The sequence below is a fragment of the Nicotiana attenuata genome, chromosome 6, assembly GCF_001879085.1.
Source record: "Nicotiana attenuata strain UT chromosome 6, NIATTr2, whole genome shotgun sequence".
NCBI classification, from domain to species: Eukaryota; Viridiplantae; Streptophyta; class Magnoliopsida; order Solanales; family Solanaceae; genus Nicotiana; species Nicotiana attenuata.
In genome coordinates this window covers 5519599-5533223 of record NC_031994.1, presented here as the reverse complement: position 1 = coordinate 5533223, position 13625 = coordinate 5519599, and the positions used below count along the sequence as shown (strand labels likewise).

The 13625-nt window shown below is 38.8% G+C and overlaps 1 protein-coding gene across 1 annotated transcript; it reads left to right on the top strand.

Moving 5' to 3' along the window:
* On the top strand, positions 1526-2914 carry LOC109226536 (kirola-like). Its single transcript, XM_019391315.1, has 2 exons — positions 1526-1772; positions 2506-2914. The coding sequence occupies exons 1-2, from the start codon at positions 1586-1588 to the stop codon at positions 2757-2759; spliced, it is 441 nt and encodes a 146-aa protein (XP_019246860.1). The 5' UTR covers positions 1526-1585; the 3' UTR covers positions 2760-2914.

Genomic DNA, 13625 nt, shown 5'->3' with positions numbered 1-13625 from the left:
CATGAAAAGAACAAAATTATCATGAAAAGAATCACTAAGTGTGACCTTAAACTTCCCGTACGTGGAAATATTCACAAAGTATTGTCTACTAACTTACGTAATTATTTATAATTTGTTTTTAAATAATCTGATAAACATACTTATGGCAATCATTCAATCAACTGAAGTTTCACAGCAGCGCGAACAGTAAAAGAAGAAGAAGAAGAAGAAGAAGAAGAAGAAGAAGAAGAAGAAGAAGAAGAAGAAGAAGAAGAAGAAGAAGAAGAAGAAGAAGAAAACAAACGAGGAGAATGAGGAGGAGAAAGGGGGCTGAAGTTGTTTAAAAAGTGGGTACAAGTTAAAACTTTTTAAAAAAATGGGTATATGTTAAATGTGGGCGACCAAATAGGGCGCCCCGTGCAATTTTTACAACTACTAGTGATCATAATTTTTTCTACTTTGGTTGGCACCCTAAGACGTTAGATAATTTTACCGGACCATTTGGAGGGAGGTTGGGAGGAGACGCGGACCTAAGATTTAAATCCTATGGGTTTAACTTTCAAAGTTTTAATATTGAATTCATTATATTAATTTTAAAGTTATAGTTTCATATCAATTATTTTTGACATTTTAATGAATTATTACATATAATATTTTACTTTACATCAAAAGTTATGGGTTCAATTGAAACCGGTGGTTCTGTTGGGTGTGCGAACAAAGTCCCACATTGGTAGCTGAAAAGATTGGGAGTCTACATATAAGGTGTAGGGATATCTTAATGGTGTGAGGCGTTTTGGGGAAAACCGTGCGGGCTTGGCTCAAAGAGGGTAATATCACACCATGTTAAGAGTGTCATTGGGCCGTTTTAGCCCAACAAGTGGTATCAGAGCCCAGGTTCAGCGGAACGAGTATGGAGATGGCGGAGTGATGGTGCAGGGCGGTGCACACACAAGAAGAAGCTAGTTGCGGGCTTCGGTTGCCATAATACTCTAACAATGTGGGTGGCACACAGTGAATCTCGAAAATTGACCCGTGGATCGTGGTAGTGGGCCGCGTGGAACTTAATTCGAGGGGGAGATTGTTGGGTGTGCGAACAAAGTCCCACATTGGTAGCTGAAAAGATTGAGAGTCTACATATAAGGTGTAGGGATATCTTAATGGTGTGAGGCCTTTTGGGGAAAACCGTGCGGGCTTGGCCCAAAGCGGACAATATCACACCATGTTAAGAGTGTCATTGGGCCGTTTTAGCCCAACAGGTTCGACAGTAAATTCGACTCTGGTTGGGAGGGGACATAACTTGACTATTAGTGTGTTGCCTGGGTTGAATTCCTGCTCCACTATTTGCTCAACTGTTGGTGCTCCTGCATTTTTTTAATTCTGAATCCGCCTTTACATAGTGAGCTATGTATTCATATGTAAGTTTGATTTCTCAAGAATTTTCGGTCTAAAACTTTATTCACGCGTCCAACAATGACATACCAAGATTAACAGTGTACAACCATGCAAGTAGATTTATTATTCACAAGAGACACTCTATATAAAGGCTATATGGTCTCGCTAAATTAAATCAGCAAACTCGTGTAAGAAAATCTCACACTGCTAACAAATGGGTCTCAAAGGCAAGTTGATCTCTCAAATAGAGATGAAGTGTGCTGGAGATTTGCTTCATGAACACTTCAAATCAAATCCACACCAAACCTCCACCATGTCTCCTGATAAGATAAAAAATTTCACGTTACATGAGGGTCAGTTGGTTAATACTGGTTCTATTGTCAGCTGGAAGTACGTTCTTGGTAAGCCTCTATTTCCTTTCGAATTTGAATTTGCTTTGGTACAAGTGACCGATTTCTCAACTTTCTCGCTTCTTTTTATTTTTTGATATTGTATGGTGTGTTTTGTACAGGAAAAATATTTACTTGGAAAATATTTTCTTCGAAAAATAAGTGATTTTCCTATTATTTTGTTCAGTTTTTGATTAGGTAGGAGAGTATATTTTTAAAAATTAATAATTTAAGCAAACACTATATAAGACGAGATAGGGGAAGGGTGGAAGGTCGGGTCTAAGAGCCGGAGTAGCAGTGGCAAAGGGGTGGCGAGAGGAGGGGTTGTTAAGGGGGAGGGGTGAGGTTGGGGGGTAGGGGTGGGGGTAGAGGTAAGGGTTGAGGTGGGAAATAGGGCGGGGAAGGTTGAGAAAGAGTTTTGAAAATATTTTCTCTCGTTTTGGTAGGGAAGTCATTTTCCTCCAATTGAAAAAAATGTGATTATGCGGAAAATATTTTTCAAATTATTTAAACCAACTAAACATAAAAAGATTAAATTTTCTGTCATACCAAACACATCCGTAATGTACTGCAATTTTCCGTGCAAATAAGGCGTAAAAGCAAAAAGGAGCAAATAAGATATGTCCAAGATCTGAGATATTTTTAAAAAATTTGTTCTGCATTTCCCATGTTTATTTAAAGTGTATCATGCATGACATGAGCTTAAATGTTTTGTTTTTCCTCACTATGTTCGTTTTGAAAACAGGAGGAAAAGAGAGGCATGCGAAGCAGGTCCTACACATAGATGATGCGAAAAAATCAATCACCTTCAATTTTGTTGAAGGTTATATGAATGAATTATACAAGTCCATTACAGCTACTTTGACTGCTGAGGGAAACTGGATGACTTGGACCCTTGAGTATGAGAAGTTGGATGAAAACACACCAGAGCCCCTTGATCTTTTGGAACTTGCTATTTCCCTCCTCAAAGATCTTGAGCCTCACCATGTCGGGAAATAGATATTTGTTCCCATTCCCATCAGTATGATGAAGTATTATGGCCATCCTAAATGCTTATGAATAAATAAAACTATTTGGTGTGATATATATTCCATATGTGTTGTATGTTAGCGTTTCCAATGGTAATAATATGGCAAAATACATAAGTTGGCATCCGAACTATGGACCAAATCCCCGTTACGCACTTTTTGTGGGCAAAAATAATGTTACACACTCAACCTTTTGAAAGTGTGTCTAAGACACACAACTTTTTTCTTGACCACTTTACCTAAATATGGGTAATGTCACGCACCAATAAGGTTGTGACGCGTGTTATTAACATAAATAAAAAAAGAAAAATATAAAATTACACATATACCCTCATCTTCTCCAACTCCATCTCTTCCACCTCCATCTTCTCCTCCATGGACCACCCGAAAAACTAGAACACACGATTCAACCCAAAATTTAGGATCCCAAGTGATTTAATCCCAGAAAGAAATAAAAATATCAAAAGCCAATAAGCCATGGCTCACACCACCGTACCATCACCACAACAAGGCCATTGTTCCAAAAAAAAATGCAACAAAGGCAAAGGTAGATTGAAAATAGATAAAGAACAGCCTTCTCTCTACAATTGCTTGGGTACCATATCTACTTCAACAAAGACATAAGCTGGCTATTTTCATTTATAGCTCTCTTCCAAAATTTTGTTTGTCATTCCCATGGCTGCTGTCGTCACTACCAACTTTCAAAATAAAAAATTCAGCATCCTCTCCAACATGAGAAGCTAAAAATCCTAAATCTGAGATAGATAACTGCAAAATTAAAGGAAAAAAACAGATGCACGCGATAGATGTAGTCGAAATTACTCACAAGGAAAAAAAGCTATATTAATTGAAAAATTTGCGATAATGACAAAATTTTATTAAATGTGAATGAAATCAAACAAATAAAAAAAGGAGGCTAGAGAAGGAAATAGATTGGAACCTTGAGATTAATGAAAAATATGTATAGTCGAGAGGAAATCAGAAGTAATGATTTGAGAAAGAAAAAGAAAAGAAGGGATTTGGGGGTGGGGAGAGTAGAAGGGTCTCCTCTTCCTTCATTTCGTAAGCAGTTAGCTGGCAGAAGAGAGAGATAGAGGAAGGGTGGGGAAGATGAGGGAATTGCTGACACGTGGCATTAAATAAATAATTAGACAGTATTTTTATTAGTAGACGCGCTTCTATCGTAGTGTTTTACACATACTGAGTCCTGGTCAAAGGAGGTGTGTATTAGACACACTTTTTAAAAGGTTGAGTGTGTAATATTATTTTTGCCCATAGAAAGTGTGTAACGGGGATTTGGTCCACAGTTCGGGTGCCAACTTATGTATTTTGCCTAATAATATTATATTAATTAATATGATGTACTTTTGGATCTGCTCTCTGTAATAATCCAATCTCTCTTTTATTGTTATGTGCCATTACATATTTTAAGACTTTTCGTAGGTTCATATAATATGGATTTAGAGGTGTTTGGCTAAGCTTATAAGCTGGTCAAACTAGCTTATAAGCACTTTTTGGCTTATTTACGCGTTTGGTAAAATTACAAGTGCTTATAAGTCAAAAATAAGCCAAAAGTCATAAGTTGGTCTCCCCCAACTTATCAAATTTCAGCTTATAAGCACTTTAGGTTTGACCAAAATATTTACTATTTTATCCCTAAAATACTTCTTTTTAGAACAAAACTCTTCGTATACCCAGTTCTTCAGCTGCTTATTATTAATTTTAGCACTTTTATCCAAACACGTAACTACTTATTTTTAAATCAGCTTCAGCACTTAAAGTGCTTTTCAGCACCTAATGCTTATCAGCTACTCTAAATCAGCAAAGCCAAACGGGCTCTTACATATATCGTTGGTTTGGAACCTGACGAGCTCGACGGTGTTCCGGCACCATTACATGTAATTTGCAAGTTATAGAGTTCCTTATATCGACCCTAGCAACTTTGATTTGAATAGTTGCATTCACTTCATCATTCGAGACATTTGAACAGGTCAGTATAGTATTATTGGATTTGTTCGATTGTTTGGAGGAGTCCCGGGGTCCTCAGGTGAGTTTCGGTGGATGAACAAATTCTGAAGTTGCAAATTTTTCTAGTGCCTTTATTATGATTGCGTGGGTAGTGTCACGATCTTGAAGGCTTGTGTGAGCTGGTCATGGTGACCGCGTGTAACGACCCGACCGATCGTTTTGTGTAATTGTTGTTACCCCCATATTTTCGTACGTAAAAGTGTATCGTAAGCAAACTAAAGTAGGACAAAAAAATGAGATGATCTTTGAAAGTATATACAATAAGTTAATCATGTTACCTCAGAGGTTACAAATATTGAAGATCATTAACAACAAGTGCAAAGAGGGTTGGAAGGTTCAGAAGCTAAACGAATTAAAGCAAATAATGTTTCGTCGAAAGTCGACAAAATGGAAATGTTATAACATGTATTTTTCGGGTGAGACTGGGGTGCTTAACATGATAACGAGATTATGTTATGAGTTATGTTAGTCGTATGATAGTCGTGTGTTATGTTTTGAAGTAAAGCAAGTTGTGGAACAAAAGTCGATGAAAGTCATCACAAGTTACTTCATAAGTTTTACAGAAATTTGGATCAAATGTCATTGCAATTTTCTCCCAATATACTTAGAGTTAAAAGGTGATCAATCCATCAAATTGAAGATCTATGAGTTTTTTTTTGTAACGCATTAAACATTTTGTCAATACGACATCGGAGTAGAGAGATATATGTGTTTTTGCAAGACTGTGCAGACTGCTAGGTGACAAGTAGGTGTGTCACCTACTTGCTTAAATGAGAGGATTAAATATTTCAAAAAAGAAGCTATTTCGGGTCGGCCAAAGAGACCTATTAAGGGCTTATCTCCTGCAAATATAATACTCATTATATAACAAAATAACCAGAGATAAGCCCCTGCAAAAATCCTCCAAAAAATTGAACATAAACCCTAATTGATTTTCTCTCCTTTTCAAATTCTATTGGAGGAAAAACCTAGGTTTTGAAAAACCAAGATAGGAGTTGAGGTATTCAACAACTAAGGTAAGATAAACCTTTTCACATAGTGCACACATCCCAATCAAGGTAGAACACAAGTACAAGTACGAATGTGTACAATATAGGTGTATCTACATCCGAGGCAAATATAGCATAAGTCTCAGGATTTGCTGTAACGATCCGACTAGTCATTTTGAGTATTTAAGCATTATTCCCTAGTTATTACCTACTCTATGTTGTATTGTGATTACGTGACTTGCCAGTGTGTTTGGTTTTGGTTCGGGTGAGTTTTGGAGTGAAATGGGAGACTTAGTTCCAAAGTTGAAAGAGTTAACTGTAGTTTAACTTTTGTGTAGATGACTCCGGAATAGAATTTTGACGGTCCAATAGCTCCTTATGGTGATTTTTTACTTAGGAGCATGTCCGAATATTTATTTGGAGGTCCGTAGGCCATTTCGGCTTGAATTGGCGAAAGATGGAAAGTTGAAGGTTTGAAAGGTTGAGATGTTTGACCGGGAGTTGACTTTATTGATATCGGGCCATGATTTTGATTCTGAAAGTTGGAATAGGTCTGTTGTATCGATTATAATTTGTGTGCAAAATTTAAGTTCAATTGAAGTTGTTTTTGGTATGTTTCGACATTAGTTTTAGAAGTTAGAAGTTTATAAGTTCACTAGGCTTGAATCGATGTGCGATTCATAGTTTTATAATTATTTGATGTGATTTGAGGGTTCAAGCGAGTTCTTACCATATTTTAGGACTTGTTGGTATGTTCTGATGGGGTCCCGGGAGCCCCGGGTGTGTTTCGGATTGAGTTCGAACCAATTGTATTTGAAACGGGATTGCTGGTTTTTCTGAGTCTGGTTTCCTTCATCGCATTTGCGGAGGATGTGCCGCAATCACGTAGAGTAGGTTGTGGTAGACGGAATTTCAGTCTTCGTGTTCTCCAAGAATGGGACGTGATCACAGTGTTTGAATAGATTGTGAATCGTGAACGCTTGAAGTGGATCGCGTTTGCGTATAAGGAAGGTGAAGCTGAGGCACACGGTGTTCCTCGCGTTCACGCGGCCTGGAGCATGATCGTGTAAGTTGAGGAATCCGGTCATCGCGTTTGGGACTGGATTCACGCAATCGCGAAGAAGGTTGTATGAGTTAGGGTAGAATTGTTGTCCATGATCGTGAGTGTTTGTCCGCAGTCGCGAAGAAGGATTATTGGGCATCGGTGTTAAAATTCAAAAATGAGGGTTTTATTTCATTCTTCATCTTTTGGACTTAGAGAGCTCAGTTTGTGGCGATTTTGAGAGGCATTTTCAAGGAATCAATCAGGATAACTGATTCTAACTCGGATTTGGCTATTATACACGAATTCATCGTTGTTTTTATCATTTATTTAGTGTATTGGGTTAGAATAGTTGGGGGAAATTATGAAAACTTCATAGACCAAATTTTGGGATCGATTTGAATAACTTTAGTATGGTTAGACTCGTTATCGAATGCGTGTTCGGATTTTGTATGTTTGGTCTGGTTTCGAGACGCGGTCCCCGGACAGACTTTTTGATTTTCTTTAAAGATTGCAACTTTATTATTCAGAATAATTTCCTATGGTTTGTATTTATGGTATAAAGTTATTTTGGCTGGATTCGAGCCGTTCGGAGTTGGATAATCGCGGAAAAGGGTAACTTGTGGATTGAGTTAGCGTATTTCGAGGTAAGTGTCTTACCTAACTTTGTGTGGGGGAATTACTCCTTAGGATTTGTGTTGTTTTTGTGTTAATTTTGGTATGTGAAAGCCGTGTACACAAGGTGACGAGTGGGTACACGGGCTAAATGTGGTAATTGACCGGTTTAAGCTTTGTAGATTCTTTCATGCCTTTAATTGAATTGTCATAGTATGTTATCTTCATCATAATTAATCTATTCTTATGTGATTCACTTGACATTGTAAATACTTGTCTCATCTCTTACTTTTTAATTGCCTTTACATGCTTAGTTGAAGTTATTGTTCTCTCATTTCTTTGTTAATTATTTAACTGTTGAGTTCCTTTACTTGAAGTTGTTATTTCTTGTAATATCTTAATGTTGAATTATGATGTTGAAGTTATAAAGGTCGCGACTCACATTGAGGCAAAGTTGTAAATTTGTTCAAATACCGTTCTTGCTGAGTTATTCACTTTAGGTTGCTATTGTTGAGACTCTTGTACATATTGTGATTGAGCCATGAGCTATTTATTATTGAAACACTATTTTTGTTGACTTCTTTGGAAAGTTGTGGTACTAGGCACTTGAGGTACGATTTGTGATATGTTGTGATATTTATACGCATGCGGTGGTATATGGATTGGGATTGAAACGCATGTGGTGAGATAAGGTGGGCTTGATATGCGTGTTGCTAGTAGAGGAACTACTTGAGGTCACGTGGTGTGCTAAGGTGGACTAAAACACGGGTCTCTATTTTGGAAAAATGATTTTCAAAACAAAATACAAGGCTCCCGCAGTGGTATAAGGAAAGACTGCCATTTGATTTGTGAAATGAGACTAAGAGGCAGTACCTCGGTAGTGATTCTTGTTGATACCTTTAATTTACATTACTTGTGTTTTGCTTGCATCGTTTCCTTGGCATTCTTATTATGTGCTTTCTTCCGTGATGTCTTAATTGCCCAAATTTCAGTGTAGCTATTCTTTTTATAATTCCTCGGTGTATCATTTCCATTGTTCCTATTATCATACTGTACTATACTTGTTTAGTTTCTTAATTTATTTCAGTAGGTGTCTTGACCCGACCTCGTCACCACTCTACCAAAGATAGACATAATACTTACTGGGTACCATTGTGGTGTACTCATACTATGCTTATGCACATCTTTTTATGCAAATCCAGATACTTCATCCCCGCCTAAGCATCAGTGAGTCGAGCTTGGATCGAAGACTTCAAGGTATACCTGCCGGCGTTCGTAGGCCTCGGAGCCGCCGTCTATCTAGTTTCTATTTTATTCTCCTTTTATAGATACTGTTGTATAGGGATGTTCAGTATACTCATGTAGAGCTTGTGACTGGGTCTCACCAGATTTTGGGAGTTATACTCTTTTTAATTGAGAGTTTTATTATTATTTCCACCAATTCTTCATGCATGTTAGGCTTACCTTGTCTTAGAGACCAAGTGTCATCACGACATCTTACGGAAGGAGTTTGGGTCATGACAAGTTGGTATCAGAGCTCTAGATTCTGTCACGACCCCGATTCGCCCTCCGTGAACCATCATGACGGCACCTAGTCTCTAAAACTAGGTAAGCCTAAATTGCGGAAAAGAAACCAAAATTTGCGGAAGTAAACAACTTAAACACAAATAAGGAAAATAAACGGTGGTAGAATGTGCCTCTCGGCATACACCATATTTAATTCTCAAAAATCAATACATAATCGAAGACCCGGAAACCCATGAATCACAAGCTAAGAAGTACTACATAGCTCTAACTCCAGAATGTCTAACAAGAACTGAAATACAGAAGGGCTAATACTAAACAGCAGGAATAGAAAGAGACTCCTCGGTCTGCGGACGCGGCAGATATACCTCGAAGTCGCTATAATATTCGCCTCGCCTCAAGGGTGGTAGGATTGAGTCGAAGTACCTGGATCTGCACATAAAAAACATGCGCAGGAAGGGCATGAGTACACCACAGCGGTACTCAGTAAGTGCCAAGCCTAATCTCGGTTGGGTAGTGACTAGGAAGGTCAGGGCCCTACTGAGGGTAAGTAAGATATAAGGTTTAACAGTGTGAAATAACAGTGTAATTAAATAACACAAGATATAAAGGACAACAACGGCTATTACAAAGGCAAGTAAAACACAGTAAAAAACATAACTCAGCTCTGAGATAACAACCGGGGATCTCCCAAGATACCGTCATGTAGTCCCCAAATATAAATATCATATCCAGTGGATCTCTCGGGTGCAGTCCCGTAGTCCAACTCATTAATGTGCAGGGGGATCTCCCGGAATGCAATTCCGTAGTCCCAAAGTAAACATACAGGGAAGCTCTCGGGATACCGTCCCGTAGTCCCAAAATAAAGTGCAGGGGGATCTCCCGGAATACCGTTCCGTAGTCCCAAAGTAAGTACACAGCAACAACAAGAATTCAATCAAATCAATTTCATATCAAAGTGAAGCAGGTAATCCTAACCTAGCATGATTCACATAGTACAATTAAGGCAGTTAAGACGGATAGAGCAATTTAGTCAAGTAGACATGTTTCTCTAAGCTACAGCAGGTTTAATGTCCAAACAGTGTAAGCAAGGAAAGGATGAACACAATTCAAGGCTATTTTTAAAGAAAAAAAAATAGATTTCCAACATTTAGCACAAGTACGCGCTCGTCACCTCACGTACGAGGCATTTCAATTACCACAATATCAATCCTAAGGGAAAAAGTCCCCCACACAAGGTTAGACAAGCCACTTACCTCGAATATAGCTCAAATCAACTCGAAACCACGCCTTTGCCACGAGTATCCGACTCCAAATGGCCCAAACCTATTAAATTCATTTGCATAATGTAAATAACACTTCAAGTAACTAATTCTATAATTAAATTCTAAGCTAATGCGCGAAATTAGGTAAAATGACCAAAACGCCCCTCGGGCCCACGTCTCGAAATCGGGTAAAATTTACATTTTCGGAATCCTCACACGAGTCTATTCATATAAGAATCTCACAAATCGGATGTCAAAAACCCAATCTCTTGGTCTAAGAACTTTCCCCAAATTTCTACCAAAATTTCGAAATTAAAGGATGAATTTAAGTGGGGATTCATGGAATTTAGTCTAAACCGAGTAAGAATCACATACCCAAGTCGCCCAGGTGAAAATCCCTTCAAAAATCGTGATCTCCCGAGCTCCCAGTCCAAAATATGAGTTATGGTCTAAACCCTCGATTTTGGGGTTTTAAATTCTGCCTAGGCGCGTTCTTCTTCGCGAACGCGAGGCTAATATCGCGAACGCTATGCACAAAAGTCCTGCTGGCCAAATTCCTCTTTCGCGAACGCGAGGTCCACTCGCGAACGCGTAGATTACACGGGCAGACCTTACGCGAACGCGGGGACCATATCGTGGATGCGAAGACCAATGGGTCCTTACATTCGCGAATGCGGGACATCATCGTGAACGTGAAGCACATTTCAGCTGCTCCACCCAGATGCTCTACGCGAACGCGGGACCCTCTCGCGAACGCGATGAAGGTTTTCTCTGCAACACAACAGCAGAAAATCCGCAATCTCTCCAAGTCCGAAAATGGTCCGTTGAGCATCCGAACACACCTGAGACATCATTCAAACTTGTTCCAACCTTCGGAACGCTCAAAACAACATCAAAACACCTATTTAACCATGGATTCAAGCCTAAGAACTCCAAATTTCTCAAAAATACGCTTTCGATAAAAAAACCCAACCAAATCACCTCCGAATGACCTGAAATTTTGCACACACATCACATATGACATAATGGAACTACTGCAACTCTCGGAATTCCATTTCGACCCTCGCATCAAAATTTCACTATCGAACCGGAAACTTCAAAAATTCAACTTTCGGCATTTCAAGCCTAAATTAGCTACGGACCTCCAAAGCACAATCCGACCACGCCCCTAAGCCCAAAATCACCTAACGGAGCTAACGGAACCATCAGATTTCCATTCCGAGGCCGTCTTCACACTGTTCCGACTACAGTCAATTTTCTAACACTTAAGCTCTCATTTAGGGACTAAGTGTCCCAAAACTCTCCGAAACTCAAAACCGAACATCCCGGCAAATCAAAAATAGCAGAAATAAACTTGGGGAAAATAGTTAATAGGGGATGGGGGCGTAAATTCCAAAAATTACCGGCCGGGTCGTTACAGGTTCATAGGTGTTACGAGTCATAAGCAGGTTTAGTAGAGTCTCGCGGGTCGGTACAGAGACGTTTGTACTTATCTTCGAGAGGCGATGGAACTGTTAGGAAACTTCAATTCCTTGATTCCTTATCGTGCGAATTTGTTGAGTTTGAAATTCTGAATCTTTGTCTTTCTTGTCACGACCCAGAACCGTCGAGACCGTGATGGCACCTAACATTTCACTTTCTAGGCAAGCCAACATTAGAGATCGTTAAGCCAAATTCTTAAACCTTTCAGTATTTATCAACAATTAAGCTATAACAAGTTAAAAAAGAGTGCGGATATCCATAACAATCTTAATATTTACACATAACTACCCAGAATCTGGAGTCACAATTCACGAACTTCTAAAATTTAACTCTAAGTGATTTGTCTGAAGGAAATACAACCGATTTTGATAGAAATAAAATAGTAAAGACAATGTATTGAAAGGGACGCCAGGGCCTGCGGACTCCAACAAGACTACTTGGGTCTCCGATAAGATGAAGCCACTAGCTAAGCTTAGGATCAACTCGGTCCGGTACTAAAATCTGCACAAGAAGTGGAGAGAGCAGCATCAGTACAATCAACCCCATGTACTGGTAAGTTTCGAGCCTAACCTCGACGAAGTAGTGACAAGGATAAGGCAAGACACCCACAAAACAAACTTGTGCAGTATAACAATGTATATACCAATAACAACAATAAAAGAAATAAGACAAGTAATATTAGGAGGGGAACATGCTGAGGGGATCACAAGATAAAGAATCAAAGGAGTGATAAGGACCTGATCAACCAATATGCCTTAAACAAATAGAAGCAAGTAAACACGGTAAAGGAAACTGCACGACATCACCCTTCGTGCATTTACTATCAACCTCACCATATGAATCAAATAGAAATAGCACGACATCACCCGTCGTGCATTAACTCTCTTATAACATGGCACGATATCACCCTTAGTGCATTAACACTCACAATATGGCACGATATCACCCTTCGTGCATTAACACTCACCCTCACCAAAATAAGGAACAATAACAACAGAGAGATAGATATATAGAACAAATCTTACTTCGATATTTGTTTTCACAATACCAACCTCAAATTTGAATCAATACCAAAACCCGCAAATATGATAAGAACGATCAACATAACGATAAACTAGTCTAAGCATGAGTAATATGATCACGAAAAGCTACAATTTCATGAATAAGACTCACTAGCATGTTATGACTCGACAACAACGCATAGATACTCGTCACCTCACCTATACGTTGTACTAAACATTCAATCACGTAGCAAATCGACAAATAAGACCTAATCCCTCAAGCCAAGGTTTACCACAATACTTACCTCGCTCCAACGACCATACTCAAAGCTCAACCACAGCTTTTCCCTTCATACAAGCCTCCGGACCAATAGAATCTAGAAAATTACCAACCTCAATTCAAGCCTTAGGAACTACCCATGATAGCAAAGGATTCAATTTAGGACATTATTGAAAAAGTCAACACCTGGGCCCGCTTGGTCGAAACTCGAAATTCGGATCAAAACCCGATTACCCATTCACCTTCGAGCCGTGATATATAATTGGTTTTGGAATCCGATCTCAATTTGAGGTCCAAATCCCCAATTTTCAAAATCCCTAGTTTCTACCCAAAAATCCTCAATTCCACCATGAAAACCTTAGATTCAAGGTTGACATCTTGTAAAATATAGTGAAAGAATGAAAGAAACTAGTTTAGAACACTTAACTATGATTTGGGGGAGAGAAGTTCTTTGAAAAATAGCCTCTTGTGTTTTAGGTTTTGAAAATTTGAAGAATGGGAGAAAAATCTCGTCCAAAAATCAATTTGATTAGTTGCAGGTGTCGCATTTGCGACCCGGGGTTCTCAAATGTGAGCCCCGCAAATATGAAGAACCTATCGCAAATGCGAAG

Excerpts from the sequence above, each read along its gene's own strand:
- LOC109226536 (XM_019391315.1), top strand. The coding sequence starts at position 1,586 with ATGGGTCTCAAAGGCAAGTTGATCTCTCAAATAGAGATGAAGTGTGCT. Across the intron at positions 1,773-2,505 it reads CAGCTGGAAGTACGTTCTTG|GAGGAAAAGAGAGGCATGCG; the intron begins GTAAGCCTCTAT and ends TTTTGAAAACAG.